This window comes from Petromyzon marinus, unplaced genomic scaffold (assembly GCF_048934315.1).
Source record: "Petromyzon marinus isolate PM22_M1 ecotype Great Lakes invasive population unplaced genomic scaffold, UKy_Petmar_22M1.pri1.0 PM_G_Scaffold_109, whole genome shotgun sequence".
Classification (NCBI taxonomy): Eukaryota; Metazoa; Chordata; class Hyperoartia; order Petromyzontiformes; family Petromyzontidae; genus Petromyzon; species Petromyzon marinus.
The window spans coordinates 468,204-489,430 of NW_027422661.1; the positions used below are offsets into that span (position 1 = coordinate 468,204).

The window sequence follows — 21,227 nt, forward strand, 5'->3', positions numbered from 1 at the left end:
AAACGTTCGTCTTTGCTGATGTTGCTGGGTGGCAACTTAGCGTTTTTGAGGGTTGCAGCGATTTCAGATCTTGCTACGGCTGCAGCGATGGGACTCAAGCCCTTGAGTGCAACGTCGACATGGGCAATGATATCATTAACCGGTAAGTGTCTCGGGGTGACAGCAAAGTTTAGACCTTTAGCTAAAACGGATTTCAGACCATCAGAAATGGAACTGTTACTGCGCTTAATTACGACTTTGTTGACGTCTATCTTTTCGGTGTGTGGGTGTACCCCCCCTTGTGAGACATTGCTTAACCAACACATACTTCACCTGGAATTGAACTTTCTACAAACAAACTGAGGGCACCCCAATGGTTTCCCCCCTATCTCCGGGTGTAGCCAACGTATTCATGGAAAATTTTGAAACTGATGGCATCCAGACTGCCACTCTACGCCCGACCTTATGGAAGAGGTACGTGGATGACACCTTTGTCATCTGGCCACATGGCCAGCCTGCTCTAGACCAATTCCGTGACCACATCAATTCCATACACCCAGCCATCAGATTTACCATGGAGGTCGAAAAAGATGGCAAACTACCCTTTTTGGATGTCTTAATTAAAAGGAGACATGATGGTTCAATGAGCCACTCTGTCTACAGGAAAGCCACCCATGCAGATGCTTACTTGATACCGGATTCCCACCACCATCCATTCCAGAAGAACTCCCTCACCAAGACTCTATACCATAGAGCCCAATGCATTTCCGACCAGGAACACATTACCAGTGAACTCAAGCACGTACACCAGGCTCTCAGGGCTAATGGTTACTCCGACTACACAATCCGCAAAGCCATCACTCCAGTCATGAAGAAGGATTCTCTTGTGGAGCCACTCAAAACCATCACCTTACCCTACATTGCAGGGGTCACTAAAAAGATCTCCAAAATCCTGAATAAACACAAGGTCCAGGTCCGATTCAACACAATACATAAAATCCGTGATCTAGTTCCATCTGTAAAAGATGCTGTTCCAGACATACAGTACCCGGGCGTTTACAAACTAAAGTGCCTCTGTGGTAGTAGCTACATTGGAGAAACCAAACGACATATCTCGGACCGCATCCGTGAACATAAAGCAGACTTGAAACACGGTTGGACGAACTCCTCTGCCGTGGCAGATCACTGTTATAATTCAGTGGGCTCACATGACATTGACTTCTCCAAGACGGAGGTTCTTTGCAAACCAACCGGCTACCATGAGAGATTCGTTCATGAGGCCATTCACATATACAAGCACAGAGACAATTTCAACCGAGAAGATGGATTCTGGCTTAGTAACCATTGGAAAGATGTTTGAAACCATTTCCGTTCTTAATTAATAGTATTTTACGATGACCTTCAGACCGCAGCTCTTTCACCAGCATTGACTCTTAATACCTCTCACACCACGGTTAATGGTATGGTTTACAACATGGAGTATAATAGCGCCTCGCAGCTGTCTCTCTCCCCCTCCTCTGTTCCGAGCTTGGATGAACTCGTCCATCTGAACGGGGCCCGTAGCTATCCGTGTTGCTAAAGTTGAGGGTAAGAATCCACCCATTTTTTCGCCATATAGCATTGTGATATATAACGACTTATTGTTGGTAGCTTAGCTGATTGGAGAATATAGAGTTTATTGATAACATTAAGGTAATTTATATTTTAGTTTTTTATTGGTTCACTATATAGTATTCATTATACATTGTATTGTATACCCAGTTACTGTGAATAGCTCAGATGTGTAGACCTTGACTTCAACATAGCCATTTCTGTGACCAGTCACTAGCTAATCACTCAGTTATTTCAATGCTAAATTCGCCTAGTTATTTCAATGCTAAATTTTCCTGTTTGATTTGTACTAGGTGCCTCGGTGAATGTGTATGCTCTGACTTTAAACATAGCTATTTCTGTGACCAGTTACAAGCTAATCACTCAGCTATTTCAATGCTAAATTCTATGCTAATTCCTTTGTCAAGGGGTGCCTCTGCAGATGTGTATGCTTTAACTTTAACATAGCCATTTCTGTGACCAGTCACAAGCTAATCACTCGGCCATTTCAATGCTAAATTATATGCTAATTCTTTTGTCAAGGCGCTTTGTTCCTTCTGACACAGCTTAAAGGTCGTGATCTGAACGTGGCTTTTTTTCACTCCAGCGCTGTCCTACCAGACAGTCTCGTCCCTTCACCTGATGAAGGCCGCTTGTGTTGTGGCCGAAACGTCGTGAGAATATTATATATATATGCTTTGGCCCACCATAGCGACCTACCCATCGAATACCAGGCGAGGCGGTTAACATCTCACCACTGAGAGAGAGAGAGACACGCAAACTCCAAATATACAGCAGCAGCAGGCGTCAGGGTCGGGATCGAACCCACGACATCCTGTATACCAGGCGAGGTAGTTAACATCTCAAAACGGAGAGAGACACGCAAACTCCAAATATACAGCAGCAGGCATCAGGGTCAGGATCGAACCCACGACTTCCTGTATACCAGGCGAGGTAGTCAACATCTATGCCACTGCGGTGCCCAAGTTGAGGAGTTGGTTGGCAACAGACACTCGCCGTCGCATTCGACGACGACTCAAAACTGATTTTCCTGCTCAAGAAGAGCGTCTCGACGCATTTGGCTCTCATCTCCCGCTTACAACCCTGAGCCAGTGGTGGGAATTCCACCTTCCTATGGCGGGGCCAAGTTTGCTTACAGGACAATGTCATTACATTCAGAGCGAGTGATTAAATCCAGCCGCTCGTACCAAACTTACCTTTTAAAACCAGAGGTAGGACCCCATCCATGGCCCTGCGGCTTTGCTTCACAGAGGCCCACAGCCGTATGAGGACTGCCACGGGTGATTGTTATCCATCGCCGGGAGGCACTCATCGGCTAAACGGTGCAGGGGTCTCAAGTCGCTCTCCCATCACCGCCTCGTCTGTTTGACATTTTTATTGAACTCGCTCTGTCTGTTGTTGACGTGTACTCAACAGACGTCTGCAATAACCGCGCACATACTCACGGTGAACTTGCAAACGGAAACATCACGCTCCGGTAGTATGTGATGCACTGTCTTTGAAACGTATTGGCCTACACCAGAGACAGCCGTCTTTATGGCCCAGTCCCATCAGTGTCTGGCCAGAGAATGCCGAAAGGTGACCAGGACAAGGACAGCGGCACTATCGGAGCGTTGATAGCTCGGAGGTGAACAGCAACACCATCGGGAAATATTGTTTTGCCAGTATCAAAAGTATTGAAAGATAAGAATAGGTTTTAGCCCTTTCTGCCAATAACACAGGAGGCTTTATTTAAAGCTTTCGTGACTGCAGGGATTCATATTCTTGGTTCTTTTGGTAAAGTCACCACGTAGAAGGGAAATAATAAAATTATAAAAATATAAAAAACACAATAAAATTATCACGACGTTTCGACTGCAACACCAAGTAATCGTCATCAGGTGTGAAAACCAGAGCAAGAAAATGTTCTTGCTGTGTTTTTTTCTTGCTGTGGTTTTAACACCTGATGATGATTGCTTGTGTTGCAGTCGAAACGTCGTGAGAATTTAATTGTTTTATATTTTTATTATTTTATTGTTTCCTTTCTACGTGGTGGTGACTTTACCGAAAGAACCAAGAATAAAAAAAACGTTTTCAGTTGATGGAATATCAACTTAGGGAGCAGCCGCGAATCCCTGACCCGACCGTTCGTTCATTCGTCTGTCCCTCGTTTTCCCTGGGCAGTCTTCCCGTGCCCGGGCAGCGTCCTCCTCGTTGGCGAGGCCTCGCACCTCCTGGAGGCGAAGCAGCAGGCCGGCTCGTGGTGCCGCGACCCGCTGCAGGCCACCGACAAGGTGTACGTCATGCCGTGGACGCCGTTCCGCACTGACAGACTGGTGGAGTACGCCTCCCTCCAGGACATCCTGGCCAGGCGACCGCTCACCAACTACAAGCTGCCGCACCGCGTCGACGGCACGGGCTTCGTGGTGTACGACGGAGCTGTGTTCTTCAACAGGGTCGGTGCCCGGCGCCGGGGGAGGGGGGGGGGGTTCCTCGTGAGCACCAGTGGGATGATGGACGGCAGATGGCGGTAGGGGCGGTAGGGGCGGTCGGGGCGCCGCGGTGGAGAGATGTTAACTACCTCGTTTAGAATCCACACGCGTTTAGAGTAATTGGGCGCTATTACTTTGCCATGTGAGAAGCCGCTTGGTTGAGCTGTCATTTTGTGTGGCCAGCTCGCTTCTGGAAAAGAGCTGTATGGCTTGGTGGACCTTGCCTGGTACGACAGAGCCGTGATGATGATGATGACGATAGGGGCCGTAGGGGCGGCGCGGTGGAGAGATGTTCACTACCTCGCCTGGTATGCAAGAGGCCGTGGGTGAAACCACTTGGCAACGTCACCCCTTCTCTCTACTGGCAGCGTATATACCCGTCTGTGAAATGGCCCCTTCATTCGTGATGGCCCCTGCGGTTCTCAGATTGGCGCGAATATCAAATGTGTTGAATTATTAATTGTGTTCATTAGCCGAAGTATGGGATGGTGGTGGGGAGAGAGCTTTTGCCAGAGGGCCGGATAGAACTTTGATTTCTCTTTCCAGGTGGGGGCACCAACACATAAGCTGACACTAAACTTTTATCAGGCTAGGGACTGTTGCAATGACTGGTGGAGAGATATTTTTATTATTTTATTGTTTCCCTTCTACGTGACTTTACCGAAAGAACCAAGAATATGGTGGAGAGATGTTTACGACCTCGCCTGGTATACATAAGCTCGTGGGTTCAATCCCGACCCTGACGCCTGCTGCTGTATATTTGGAGTTTGCGTGTTCTCCTCGTGGATTTTTCCTCTGGGTCTTCCGTTTTTTTCCCTCCACGTTGAGAATCGACGTCACGCGTTCAGAGTATTTGGCTGCTGTACATTTCCACTCCGTTGAGCCATCATTTAGTGGCCAGGTCGCTTCTGAAAAAGAGCTATCCCGGCTCAGTGGTCCTGACCTGTAAAATAAAAATAGTTAATAGTTTTATAGTTTGTAGACTGAGCTCAGAACTCCAGTAAACATTGCAGTTGCTGAATGAATTAACTGGGGAGCGAGAGCCCTCCAGTTGTGAGCTGTATATACAACAACAACAACCGCCTTTCGCCACTAAGTGGCGGTGACGTCACCACGACGCTTGTGCCAGGCCATGTGCACCTTGAGGCCACGTGAAGTGTCGAATGCCCGCTGGCAGGAGGTCACGGGGCAGACCCAGGTGCCATGGGTCGACTGACTGAGATGACCGAGATGACCGGCTGATGCACCACCTGTGCCCCCTACTGTGCCAACTTGCTGTGTTTTAGCCACCCGGCGCTCCGCTCGTTGTTGTGAGCGTCGCTCCTCAACCCTCTGTTGTTGTTGGAGGGCGACTGCCTACAACTGCCCAGTAGCGTCCTTCACAATCCTCCTCCACAGAGGCCGATCTTGACACCGCTGGTACCAGTCATTGGCAAGTCCACTCAGCTCCACATCCTCCTGTACCACGTCACTCCATCTCTTCTCTAGCCCGTGCCGCGCCCGTTTAGCCACCTCGATCCAGCCGAACAAAAGCGATTTGGGCATGCGGTGATTGGGCATGCGGGCTACATGGCCCAGCCAACGCAGCCTTGCCTGCCGGAGGAGCTCACCGATGGGACTTTGTCCAGATCTTTCGAGGAATTGTGAACTCCTCACACAATCCAGTCTGGTTAAACCCAGGATGGATTGTAGGCAGGCCAGCCTAAATGTTTCTAACTGGCGAAGGTGTTCCATTAGGGGTGTCCACGTTTCACAAGCATAGAGAAGAGAGGGAATGACTGTGGCTGAGAAGGCCTGAAGCTTCTTGCGGAGTGACAGACCAGGTAGCTTCCACACAGCTTTATGCAACGATGAAAAGATGATGCCGCTCGACTGATTCGGAGTGAGACCTCTGCTGTTAAACTGGAGCCAGTCATAAGCACACTGCCCAGGTATGGGAAACTCTCCACTCTCTCCACAACTGCCCCATCACCGATTGGGAGTTGTGGGGGTGGAGTGTCCGATGGTATAAAATACCCAGGCAGGTGCTTAGTTTTGGTGGGGCTGATGGTAAGGCCCCACCACTCCGTGGCACACTCAAGTTTCAGCAGCAGCGCCTCCAATTTCTCCTCTGAGTGAGCTGCTATTACCAGGTCGTCGGCATACATAACGTGGTTGACCAATAGGGAGCCATCCCTTGACCGCACCCGGGCATCGATCAGCCTCCCATTCTACCTGTACCAGATGGAAATTCCTCGGGTACAGCTACTGAAGGCTTCACGAACTACGTGGTCGAAATAGATGTTAAATAATGTTGGAGCCAGAGGACATCCCTGTTGCACCCCAAGGTGTACAGGGAATGGCTCTGACTCCCGGCCACGTAGTTTTACCCGGGCCCGCTCACTATCATGAAGGTCCTTAATGATCATGAGCAGAGGCTCAGGGATTCCGAAAATACGAAGAACAACCCAGAGCCCAGGCCTATTGATGGTATCATAGGCCTTGACCAGGTCAATGGAGCAGAGATGTAGGTCTTGTTGGAATTCCCTACACTTCTGCTGTAGCACACGGGCAGAATATATGGCATCTGTTCAGGACCGCCCTTTCCTGAAACCGTATTGGAGCTCCGCCAGCCTCTCCTCAGTGTGCCTAGCAAGGCAATGTTGAATAATCCTTGAGATTCCCCTGTAGTTGTTACAGTCTGTGCGGTCCCCCTTCTTCCAATCCTGCAGAACCCATCCAGTGGTCCAGACTGTTGTTATGATGTCATGTAGGGCAGTCTGTGCACAAACGCCACAATCCCTCAGCATTTCGCTTGAGAGATCATTTCTGCCCGGTGCCTTTCCTGGTTTCAGGCTCTGAATCGCCTTCAGTACTTCCTCAATGGATGGCACCTCAGCCAGCCACTCACAGGGAGTGACTTCTTCCTCCAATATTTGAGGCACTGCAGCCTCAGCAGGGTCATCCCCACTTTGTCCCATGATGTTTTCCAGGCTGAGGGATTCCCCCTCCCCCAGGACCTCACAGAAATGCTAAGCAAATCTGCAAACCTGTTCCTGGGGGTCGGAGATCGGATCACCGTTCTTTCCCCTAATGATGGTAATAGGTGTGGCGCTGCAGGTTACTTTCTTGATGGAGTTAAATAGAGATTTGTGATCGCGGGCCATTGAGGCAGACTCCATCTCCACAGCAACCCGCGACCACCACCCATCCTTGCAGCGCCTCACGGCTCTCCGAACCTCCGAGCGAAGGCTGCGGTAAGCCTCCTCATTCTCCGACGTGGGATGCTGTAGCCGATGAGCGTGGGCCTGTCGCTTTTTCTCAACCATCCTGAACACCTCCTCTGTCAGCCAGGGTCTCTGGGGAGGTCTGGACCGCGTACCCAAAGCAGCCATACACACACACAAAGATAAAGATCCCCCATATAGCCTTAACAGACTGTAGGGGCAAGTGCTGTTAGCGAGCACCTATGAAGGTCGGAACGGTACACGAGGGGGTGGGTGGCCAGCACCACGCCCGACCGCCTTTGTCTCCCCAGTGGCAATGTTTTTATCCACCGCACCAGGTACTCATTTGAGGCTGAGTCGACCTAGGGGAGGCCCAGGACCGGTTCAGATAATCGTTACTGACGGTGTTGGCCGTGAGCGGGAATCAAACCCGGGTCGCCGGGTTCGTAGCGCAGCGTAGCGCTAACCGCTACACTACCGCTCCCACACACACGCACACACACACATACACACACACACTCAGACACTCGCACTCAAACACCTTTGTACCTTCACCTCCACTCTCCCTCACACACTGTGAGGAGCGCCCCCACGCACTTCACTTGTGCTCATCAAAGACCAAGATCCCCTGTAGAGCCTTCAACAGACTGTTGGGGCAAGCGCTGTTAGCGAGCAGCACCTATGAAGGGCAGGCGCAGCGTACGAGGGGCTGGCGTGGCCAACACCACCACCACGCCCGGATCTTTCATGCTCACACCTTAACCCACTCATACACGCACACACACTCACACTCTCCTCTCACGCTCACCTTTCCTCTCCCCACCCCCTCTCCCTCCCTCCCTCTCCCTCATGCACTCACTCACCTCTTCCCACACACTCACCCACCTCTCCCCACACACATCCACACTCACTCACCTCTCCCCACACACGCACACGCACTCACTCACCTCTCACACCCACACTCACTCACCTCTCCACCACACACTCACTCACTCACTCCTCACACCCACACTCACCCACCTCTCCACCACACACACTCACCTCACCACACACACACACTCACCTCTCACACCCACACTCACTCACCTCTCCACCACACACACACCCTCACCTCTCACACCCACACACACTCACCCACCTCTCCACCACACACACACTCACCCACCTCTCCACCACACATACACTCACTCACCTCTCACACCCACACTCACTCACCTCTCCACCACACACTCACTCACTCACCTCTCACACCCACACTCACTCACCTCTCCACCACACACTCACCCACCTCTCCACCACACACTCACTCACCTCTTACACTCACACTCACCTCACCACACACACACACACTCACCTCTCACACCCACACTCACCCACCTCTCCACCACACACACACTCACCTCTCACACCCACACTCACTCACCTCTCCACCACACACACACCCACCTCTCGACCACACACACACTCACCTATCACACCCACACTCACCTCTCCACCACACACTCACCCACCTCTCCACCACACACACGCTCACTCACCTCTCACACTCACTCACCTCTCCCCACCCACACACACTCACCCACCTCTCCACCACACACACACTCACACTCACCCACCTCTCGACCACACACTCACTCACCTCTCACACCCACACTCACTCACCTCTCCACCACACACTCACCCACCTCTCCACCACACACACACTCACTCACCTCTCACACTCACACTCACTCACCTCTCCACCACACACACACACTCACTTAACCTCTCACACCCACACTCACCCACCTCTCCACCACACACACACTCACTCACCTCTCACACCCACACTCACCTCTCCACCACACCCACACTCACTCACCTCACCACACACTCACTCACTCACCACTCACACTCACTCACTCACCTCTCCACCACACACACATACTCACCTCTCACACTCACCCACCACTACACCACACACACTCACTCACCTCTCACACCCACACTCACCTCTCCACCATACACACACTCACCTCTCACACTCACCCACCTCACCACACACTCACTCACTCACCTCTCACACTCACTCACTCACCTCTCCACCACACACCACACTCACTCACTCACTCACCTCTTACACCCACACTCACCTCTCCACCACACACACGCCACACTCAGTCACCTCACCACACACTCACTCACCTCACCACACACTCACTCACTCACCTCTCCACCACACACACACCACACTCACTCACCTCTCCCCACACACTCACTCACTCACCTCTCACACCCACACTCAGCCACCTCTCACACTCACACTCACCTCACCACACACACACTCACCTCTCACACCCACACTCACCCACCTCTCCACCACACACACACACACCTCTCACACCCACACTCACTCACCTCTCCACCACACACACACACTCACCTCTCACACCCACACACACTCACCCACCTCTCCACCACACACACACTCACCCACCTCTCCACCACACACACACTCACTCACCTCTCACACTCACCTTACCACACACACACACTCACCTCTCACACCCACGCTCATCCACCTCTCCACCACACACACACACACTCACCTCTCCCCACCCACACACACTCACCCACCTCTCCACCACACACACACTCACACTCACCCACCTCTCCACCACACACACACACTCACTCACCTCTCACACCCACACTCACTCACCCCTCCACCACACACACACTCACTCACCTCTCCACCACACACACACTCACCTCTCACACCCACACTCACTCACCTCTCCACCACACACACACTCACCTCTCACACCCACACTCACTTACCTCTCCACCACACACTCACCCACCTCTCCACCACACACACACAATCACCTCTCCACCACACTCACCCACCTCTCCACCACACACACACTCACTCACCTCTCACACCCACACTCACCCACCTCTCCACCACACACACACTCACTCACCTCTTACACTCACACTCACCTCACCACATACACACACTCACCTCTCACACCCACACTCACCCACCTCTCCACCACACACACACTCACTAACCTCTCACACCCACACTCACCCACCTCTCCACCACACACACACTCACTCACCTCTCACACCCACACTCACCCACCTCTCCACCACACACACTCACCTCTCCCCACCCACACACACTCACCCACCTCTCCACCACACATACACTCACTCACCTCTCACACCCACACTCACTCACCTCTCCACCACACACACCCTCACTCACCTCTCACACCCACACTCACTTACCTCGCCACCACACACTCACCCACCTCTCCACCACACACACTCACCTCTCACACCCACACTCGCTTACCTCTCCACCACACACTCACCCACCTCTCCACCACACACACACACACTCACCTCTCCACCACACTCACCCACCTCTCCACCACACACACACTCACCTCTCACACCCACACTCGCTTACCTCTCCACCACACACTCACCCACCTCTCCACCACACACACACACACTCACCTCTCCACCACACTCACCCACCTCTCCACCACACACACACTCACTCACCTCTCACACTCACCTCTCCACCACACCCACACTCACTCACCTCACCACACACTCACTCACTCACCTCTCACACTCACACTCACTCACCTCTCCACCACACACACATACTCACCTCTCACACTCACCCACCACTACACCACACACACACACTCACTCACCTCTCACACCCACACTCACCTCTCCACCACACGCACACTCACCTCTCACACTCACACTCACCCACCTCACCACACACTCACTCACTCACCTCTCCACCACACACCACACTCACTCACTCACTCACCTCTTACACCCACACTCACCTCTCCACCACACACACACCACACTCACTCACCTCACCACACACTCACTCACCTCACCACACACTCACTCACTCACTTAACATCTCCCTGCCACCCACGCTGCGCACCGTCGCAGGAGCGAACGCGCAGCGTCGTCAAGTTCGACCTGCGCACGCGCGTCAAGGGCGGCGAGGCGTTCATCCCCAACGCCAACTACTACGACACTTCGCCCTACCGCTGGGGCGGCAAGTCCGACATCGACCTGGCGGCCGACGAGCGCGGCCTCTGGGTCATCTACGCCACGGAGCAGAACCACGGGCGCATGGTGGTGAGCCGCTTAAATCCGCGCGCGATGCGCGTCGAGGCCTCCTTCGAGACGGCCTACGTCAAGCGCTTGGCCTCCGACGCCTTCATGGCGTGCGGCGTCCTCCACGTCCTGCGCTCGACTTACGAGGACGACGGCGACGGAGGGGCGGATGCCGCAGGAGGAGGAGGAGGAGGAGAAGGAGGGGGGACGAGCGACCGCATCGACTACGTGTACGACACCGACTCGCGGCGGGACGCTCGCGTCTCCGTCCCGTTCCCCAACCCGTTCCGGTTCATCACGTCGGTGCAGTACAACGCGCGCGACCGCGCCCTCTACGTGTGGAACAACCACCACGCGCTGCGCTACGCGCTGCGCTTCGGCACGCGGGACCCCGCTGCGGGTGAGCGGGAGGGTGTCGGTGGGGTTGGTTGTGGGTTGGGGGGAGCGGGGGGGGGTGTGGAAGAGTGGGGTGGTGGGGAGCGGTTGGATTGGAGTTTGAAAGTCCGCTTTGTCTTCTTTGGTTCTTTCGGTAAAGTCATGTAGAATGAGAATAAAATAATAAATTGATAAAATAAAATAACACAATAATATTCTCACGACGTTTCGGCCACAACACAAGCGGCCTTCATCAGGTGAAGGGACGAGACTGTCTGGTAGGACAGCGCTGGAGTGAAAAAAAGCCACGTTCAGATCACGACCTTTAAGCTGTGTCAGAAGAAACAAAGCGCCTTGACTACGGAATTAGCATATAAATTAGCGTTGAAATAGCTGAGTGATTAGCTTGTAACTGGTCACAGAAATAGCTATGTTTAAAGTCAGAGCATACACATTCACCGAGGCACCTAGTACAAATCAAACAGGAGAATTTAGCATTGAAATAACTAGGCGAATTTAGCATTGAAATAACTGAGTGATTAGCTAGTGACTGGTCACAGAAATGGCTATGTTGAAGGCAAGGTCTACACATCTGAGCTATTCACAGTAACTGGGTATACAATACAATGTTTAATGAATACTATATAGTGAACCAATAAAAAACTAAAATATAAATTACCTTAATGTTATCAATAAACTCTATATTCTCCAATCAGCTAAGCTACCAACAATAAGTCGTTATATATCACAATGCTATATGGCGAAAAAATGGGTGGATTCTTACCCTCAACTTTAGCAACACGGATAGCTACGGGCCCCGTTCAGACGGACGAGTTCATCCAAGGTCGGAACAGAGGAGGGGGAGAGAGACAGCTGCGAGGCGCTATTATACTCCTTGTTGTAAACCATACCATTAACCGTGGTGTGAGAGGTATTAAGAGTCAATGCTGGTGAAAGAGCTGCGGTCTGAAGATCATCATAAAATACAATTAATTAAGAACGGAATTGGTTTAAAACATCTTTCAAATGGTTACTAAGCCAGAATCCATCTTCTCGGTTGAAATTGTCTCTGTGCTTGTATATGTGAATGGCCTCATGAACGAATCTCTCATGGTAGCCAGTTGGTTTGCAAAGAACCTCCGTCTTGGAGAAGTCAATGTCATGTGAGCCCACTGAATTATAACAGTGATCTGCCATGGCAGAGGAGTTCGTCCTACCGTGTTTCAAGTCTGCTTTATGTTCACGGATGCGGTCCGAGATATGTCGTTTGGTTTCTCCAATGTAGCTACTACCACAGAGGCACTTTAGTTTGTAAATGCCCGGGTACTGTATGTCTGGAACAGCATCTTTTACAGATGGAACTAGATCACGGATTTTATGTATTGTGTTGAATCGGACCTGGATCTTGTGTTTATTCAGGATTTTGGAGATCTTTTTAGTGACCCCTGCAATGTAGGGTAAGGTGAAGGTTTTGAGTGGCTCCACAAGAGGATCCTTCTTCATGACTGGAGTGATGGCTTTGCGGATTGTGTAGTCGGAGTAACCATTAGCCCTGAGAGCCTGGTGTACGTGCTTGAGTTCACTGGTAATGTGTTCCTGGTCGGAAATGCATTGGGCTCTATGGTATAGAGTCTTGATGAGGGAGTTCTTCTGGGATGGATGGTGGTGGGAATCCGATTTCAAGTGAGCATCTGTATGGGTGGCTTTCCTGTAGACAGAGTGGCTCATTGAACCATCATGTCTCCTTTTAATTAAGACATCCAAAAAGGGTAGTTTGCCATCTTTTTCGACCTCCATGGTAATTCTGATGGCTGGGTGTATGGAATTGATGTGGTCGCGGAATTGGTCTAGAGCAGGCTGGCCATGTGGCCAGATGACAAAGGTGTCATCCACGTACCTCTTCCATAAGGTCGGGCGTAGAGTGGCAGTCTGGATGGCGTCAGTTTCAAAATTTTCCATGAATACGTTGGCTACAACCGGAGATAGGGGGGGGGGCCCATTGGGGTGCCCTCAGTTTGTTTGTAGAAAGTTCCATTCCAGGTGAAGTATGTGTTGGTTAAGCAATGTCTCACCAGGGGGGGTACATCAGTGTGCAGTCCTTGATGAACCAGGTCTTCAATGATAGCGATGGTGTCAGGTACCGGGACTTTGGTGAACAAGGACACCACATCAAAACTGACAAGCAGGTCGTCTGGAGACAGGGAAATGCCTTTGATTGTCGATACCAGGTGAGTAGAATTTAGTACCGCAGAGGTGGTTTTTCCAGTGAAAGGTCGCAGCATATCAGCAAGAAAACGTGCCAGTTTATAGGTGGGGGAGTTGATAGTAGAGACGATGGGACGAAGGGATGTATCTTCTCTGTGTATCTTTGGAAGGCCATATAATCTTGGTGGTCTGGCAGCAGAGGGTTTCAACGAGAACTGTTTGGTCTCATCAATTAATGCTGTTGAATCAGAGATGATTTTGTTCGTTTTGGTAACCAGGCTGTTGGTGGGATCTCTTTTTATTTTTGTATAGCTGCCATCGTTGAGTAGTTCTTGAATTTTGTTGTTATATTCTGTTTTGTCCATGATGACAGTGGCATTGCCCTTGTCGGCTGAGAGGACGACAATATCATCCCTCTTTTTTAATTGAGATAATTCAAAACGTTTGTCTTTGCTGATGTTGCTGGGTGGCAACTTAGCGTTTTTGAGGGTTGCAGCAATTTCAGATCTTGCTATGTCTGCAGCGATGGGACTCAAGCCCTTGAGTGCAACGTCGACATGGGCAATATCATTTACCGGTAAGTGTCTCGGTGTGACAGCAAAGTTTAGACCTTTAGCTAAAACGGATTTCAGACCATCAGAAATGGAACTGTTACTGCGATTAATTACGACTTTAAATTTTGATTTAAAGCTTTCGTGACTGCAGTAATTCATATTCTTAGTTTTTTCGGTAAAGTCACGTTGAAGAGAAACAACAAAATAACAAAATATATATAAAACAATAAAAAATTCTCACGACGTTTCGACCATAACTCAAACGGTCATCATCAGGTGTGTCGGTTTGCATAAATTTATTTTGAAAACGGCATATTTATTTATTTATATATACAAAAATAACGTTTGCGTCACGCGCAACGATTGGCTGTTTGCCAGGACTAGTCCATCTATTTTTTGAAAAGAGGAGGGGGGAGACGAAATTTGTTTTTATGTATGCTGTCTGAAAGGCACTGTAAGCGTGAACAATCAATCAAGAACTGAAATGATTTATCAAATCTTTCCAATGATTGCTAAGATAGAATCCATCTTCTCGGTTGAAATTGTCTCTGTGTTTGTATATGTGGATAGCCTCATGAACGAATCTCTCATGGAAGCCAGATGGCTTACAAAGAACCTCCGTCTTGGAAAAGTCAATGGCATGTGAGCCTACTAAATTAGAACAATGATCTGCTACGGCCGAGGTGTTGGTCCTACCGTGTTTAAGGTCTGCTTTATGTTCACGAATGCAGTCCGAGATATGGCGTTTGGTTTCTCCAATGTAACTACTACCACAGAGGCAACTTAGTTTGTAGACACCAGGGTATTGTATGTCCGGAATCACATCTTTTACAGACGGAACCAGATCACGGATTTTATGTAATGTGTTGAAACGGACCTGGATCTTGTGTTTATTCAAGATTTTGGAGATCTTTTTTGTGATCCCAGCAATGTAGGGTAAAGTGATGGTTTTGAAAGGCTCCTCAAGAGGGTTCTTCTTCATGGTTTGAGTGATAGCTTTGCGGATTGTATAGTCGGAGTAACCATTAGCCCTAAGAGCTTGGTGTACGTGCTTGAGTTCACTGCTTATGTGTTCCTGGTCGGATATGCATTGGGCTCTATGATACAGAGTCTTGATGAGAGAATTCTTCTGTGATGGATGGTGGTGGGAATCCGGTTTCAGATAAGCATCCGTATGGGTAGCTTTCCTGTAGACAGAGTGGCTCATTGAACCATCAGGTCTCTTTTTAATTAGGACATCCAAAAAAGGTATCTTGCCATCTATTTCGACTTCCATGGTAAATCTGATGGCTGGGTGTATGGAATTGATGTGGTCGAAGAATTGGTCTAGAGCAGGCCGGCCATGTGGCCAGATGACAAAAGTGTCATCCACGTACCTCTTCCATAAGGTTGGGCGCAGAGTGGCAGTCTGGATGGCGTCAGTCTCAAATTTCTCCATGAAAATGTTAGCTATAACTGGAGAAAGGGGGGAGCCCATTGGGGTGCCCTCAGTTTGTTTGTAGAAAGTTCCATTCCAAGTGAAGTATGTATTGGTTAAACAGTGTCTCACCAGGGGGGGTACCTCAGTGTTTAGTCCTTGATGAACCAAGTCTTCAATGATTGCAATGGTGTCAGGTACAGGAACCTTGGTGAATAAGGAAACTACATCAAAACTGACAAGCAGGTCGTCTGGGGACAGGGAAATACCCTTGATTGTTGATACCAGGTGAGTAGAATTTTGTACCGCAGAGGTGGTCTTTCCAGTGAAAGGACGCAGGATTTCAGACAAAAAACGAGCTAGTTTGTAGGTGGGGGAGCTGATAGTAGAGACTATGGGACGAAGAGGTGTATCAACTTTATGTATTTTTGGTAAGCCGTATAATCTTGGTGGCCTGGCAGCAGAAGGTTTCAACGAAAACTGTTTAGATTGATCAATTAATGCGGTTGAATCAGAAATTATTTTGTTGGTTTGTGTGACGAGGCTGTTGGTGGGATCTCTTTTTATTTTTGTATAACTACCATCGTCGAGTAATTCTTTAATTTTGTTGTTGTATTCTATTTTATCCATGATAACAGTAGCATTGCCTTTGTCAGCTGAGAGAACTACAATATCATTCCTCTTTTTTAATTTATATAATTCAAAACGCTCATCTTTGCTGAGGTTGCTAGCTGGCATCTTAGCGTTTTTGAGGGTTGCAGCGATTTCAGATCTTGCTACGTCTGCAGCGATGTGACCCAGGCCCCTGAGAGCAACGTCTACTTGGGCAATTATATCATTAACTGGTATGTGTTTAGGTGTGACTGCAAAGTTTAGACCTGCAGTCACACCTAAACACATACCAGTTAATGATATAATTGCCCAAGTAGACGTTGCTCTCAGGGGCCTGGGTCACATCGCTGCAGACGTAGCAAGATCTGAAATCGCTGCAACCCTCAAAAACGCTAAGATGCCAGCTAGCAACCTCAGCAAAGATGAGCGTTTTGAATTATATAAATTAAAAAAGAGGAATGATATTGTAGTTCTCTCAGCTGACAAAGGCAATGCTACTGTTATCATGGATAAAATAGAATACAACAACAAAATTAAAGAATTACTCGACGATGGTAGTTATACAAAAATAAAAAGAGATCCCACCAACAGCCTCGTCACACAAACCAACAAAATAATTTCTGATTCAACCGCATTAATTGATCAATCTAAACAGTTTTCGTTGAAACCTTCTGCTGCCAGGCCACCAAGATTATACGGCTTACCAAAAATACATAAAGTTGATACACCTCTTCGTCCCATAGTCTCTACTATCAGCTCCCCCACCTACAAACTAGCTCGTTTTTTGTCTGAAATCCTGCGTCCTTTCACTGGAAAGACCACCTCTGCGGTACAAAATTCTACTCACCTGGTATCAACAATCAAGGGTATTTCCCTGTCCCCAGACGACCTGCTTGTCAGTTTTGATGTAGTTTCCTTATTCACCAAGGTTCCTGTACCTGACACCATTGCAATCATTGAAGACTTGGTTCATCAAGGACTAAACACTGAGGTACCCCCCCTGGTGAGACACTGTTTAACCAATACATACTTCACTTGGAATGGAACTTTCTACAAACAAACTGAGGGCACCCCAATGGGCTCCCCCCTTTCTCCAGTTATAGCTAACATTTTCATGGAGAAATTTGAGACTGACGCCATCCAGACTGCCACTCTGCGCCCAACCTTATGGAAGAGGTACGTGGATGACACTTTTGTCATCTGGCCACATGGCCGGCCTGCTCTAGACCAATTCTTCGACCACATCAATTCCATACACCCAGCCATCAGATTTACCATGGAAGTCGAAATAGATGGCAAGATACCTTTTTTGGATGTCCTAATTAAAAAGAGACCTGATGGTTCAATGAGCCACTCTGTCTACAGGAAAGCTACCCATACGGATGCTTATCTGAAACCGGATTCCCACCACCATCCATCACAGAAGAATTCTCTCATCAAGACTCTGTATCATAGAGCCCAATGCATATCCGACCAGGAACACATAAGCAGTGAACTCAAGCACGTACACCAAGCTCTTAGGGCTAATGGTTACTCCGACTATACAATCCGCAAAGCTATCACTCAAACCATGAAGAAGAACCCTCTTGAGGAGCCTTTCAAAACCATCACTTTACCCTACATTGCTGGGATCACAAAAAAGATCTCCAAAATCTTGAATAAACACAAGATCCAGGTCCGTTTCAACACATTACATAAAATCCGTGATCTGGTTCCGTCTGTAAAAGATGTGATTCCGGACATACAATACCCTGGTGTCTACAAACTAAGTTGCCTCTGTGGTAGTAGTTACATTGGAGAAACCAAACGCCATATCTCGGACCGCATTCGTGAACATAAAGCAGACCTTAAACACGGTAGGACCAACACCTCGGCCGTAGCAGATCATTGTTCTAATTCAGTAGGCTCACATGCCATTGACTTTTCCAAGACGGAGGTTCTTTGTAAGCCATCTGGCTTCCATGAGAGATTCGTTCATGAGGCTATCCACATATACAAACACAGAGACAATTTCAACCGAGAAGATGGATTCTATCTTAGCAATCATTGGAAAGATTTGATAAATCATTTCAGTTCTTGATTGATTGTTCACGCTTACAGTGCCTTTCAGACAGCATACATAAAAACAAATTTCGTCTCCCCCCTCCTCTTTTCAAAAAATAGATGGACTAGTCCTGGCAAACAGCCAATCGTTGCGCGTGACGCAAACGTTATTTTTATATATATAAATAAATAAATATGCCGTTTTCAAAATAAATTTATGCAAACCGACACACCTGATGATGACCGTTTGAGTTATGGTCGAAACGTCGTGAGAATTTTTTATTGTTTTATATATATTTTGTTATTTTGTTGTTTCTCTTCAACGTGACTTTACCGAAAAAACTAAGAATATAATTACGACTTTGTTGACGTCTATCTTTTCGGTGTGTGGGTCCGATTTTTAGCTGGAGAGGTGATTGAATTTGGAAATCAAATTGTCCCTACATTTGGTCGACATAGTGGCAGCCGAAGAGGTAGTCATATTGTCTACATGTTCCCAATCCGATGTAGAAGAACTCCCTCATCAAGACTCTATACCATAGAGCCCAATGAATTTCCGACCAGGAACACATTACCAGTGAACTCAAGCACGTACACCAGGCTCTCCGGGCTAATGGCTACTCCGACTACACAATCCGCAAAGCCATCACTCCAGTCATGAAGAAGGATCCTCTTGTGGAGCCACTCAAAACCATCACCTTACCCTACATTGAAGGGGTCACTAAAAAGATCTCCAAAATCCTGAATAAACACAAGATCCAGGTCCGATTCAACACAGTACATAAAATCCGTGATTTAGTTCCATCTGTAAAAGATGCTGTTCCAGACATACAGTACCCGGGCGTTTACAAACTAAAGTGCCTCTGTGGTAGTAGCTACTTTGAAGAAACCAAAAGACATATCTCGGACCGCATCCGCGAACATAAAGCAGACTTGAAACACGGTAGGACGAACTCCTCTGCCGTGGCAGATCACTGTTATAATTCAGTGGGCTCACATGACATTGACTTCTCCAAGATGGAAGTTCTTTGCAAACCAACCGGCTACCATGAGAGATTCGTTCATGAGGCCATTCACATATACAAGCACAGAGACAATTTCAACCGAGAAGATGGATTCTGGCTTAGTAACCACTGGAAAGATGTTTTAAATCATTTCTGTTCTTAATTAATTGTATTTTTACGATGACTTTCAGACCGCAGCTCTTTCGCCAGCATTGCCTCTTAATACCTCTCACACCACGGTTAATGGTATGGTTTTACAACATGGAGTATACTAGGGCCTCGCAGCTGTCTCTCTCCCCCTCCTCTGTTCCGACCATGGACGAACTCGTCCGTCTGAACGGGGCCCGTAGCTATCCGTGGTGCTGAAGTTGAGGGTAAGAATCCACCCATTTTTTCGCCATATAGCATTGTGATATATAACGACTTATTGTTGGTAGCTTAGCTGATTGGAGAATATAGAGTTTATTGATAATATGAAGGTAATTTATATTTTAGTTTTTATTGGTTCACTATATAGTACTGTGAATAGCTCAGCTGTGTAGGCCTTGACTTCAACATAGTCATTTCTGTGACCAGTCTCTAGCTAATCACTCAGTTATTTCAATGCTAAATTCGCCTAGTTATTTCAATGCTAAATTCTCCTGTTTGATTTGTACTAAGTGCCTCGGTGAATGTGTATGGTCTGACTTTAACGTAGCTATTTCTGTGAGCAGTTACAAGCTAATCACTCAGCTATTTCAATGCTAAATTCTATGCTAATTCCATTGTCAAGGGGTGCCTCTGCGGATGTGTATGATTTAACTTAGCTATTTCAATGCTAAATTCTATGCTAATTCCATTGTCAAGGGGTGCCTCTGCGGATGTGTATGCTTTAACTTTTAACATAACTATTTCTGTGACCAGTCACAAGCTAATCATTCAGCCATTTCAATGCTAAATTATATGCTAATTCCTTTGTCAAGGCGCTTTGTTCCTCTCACACAGCTTAAAGGCCGTGATCTGAACGTGGCTCTTTCACTCCAGCGCTGTCCTACCAGACAGTCTTGTCCCTTCACCTGATGAAGGCCGCTTGTGTTGTGGCCGAAACGTCGTGAGAATATTATTGTGTTATTTTATTTTATCAATTTATTATTTTATTCTCATTCTACGTGACTTTACCGAAAGAACCAAAGAAGATGAAACATTGGGGTAATTTATATTTTAGTTTTTTATTGGTTTACTATGTAGTATTCATTATATAGTGTAGTGTATACCCAGTTACTGTGAATTGCTCAGATGTGTAGGCTTTGACTTTAACATAGCCATTTCTGTGACCAGTCACAAGCTAATCACTCAGTTATTTCAATGCTAAATTCTCCTAGTTATTTCAATGCTAAATTCTCCTGTTTGATTTGTACTAGGTGCCTCTGTGAATGTGTATGCTTTGACTTTAACATTGCCTTTTCTGTGACCAGTCACAAGCGAATCACTCAGCTATTTCAATGCTAAATTCTATGCTAATTCCTTTGTCAATGGGTGCCTCTGTGGATGTGTATGCTTTGACTTTAACATAGCCATTTCTGTGACCAGTCACAAGCTAATCACTCAGCCATTTTAATGCT

The 21,227-nt window shown here is 48.1% G+C and overlaps 1 protein-coding gene across 3 annotated transcripts in view; it reads left to right on the plus strand.

Annotated features, from left to right (window-relative positions):
* The window catches only part of LOC142908889 (uncharacterized), a 48,614-nt gene that overhangs the window by 21,233 nt on the left and 6,154 nt on the right, over positions 1–21,227 (plus strand). For all 3 annotated transcript variants that reach the window (XM_076059538.1, XM_076059539.1, XM_076059540.1), the window contains exons 4-5: positions 3,754–4,025; positions 11,246–11,816. In XM_076059538.1, coding sequence (XP_075915653.1) covers positions 3,754–4,025; positions 11,246–11,816 — 843 coding nt within the window. The remainder of the gene's footprint in view (positions 1–3,753; positions 4,026–11,245; positions 11,817–21,227) is intronic.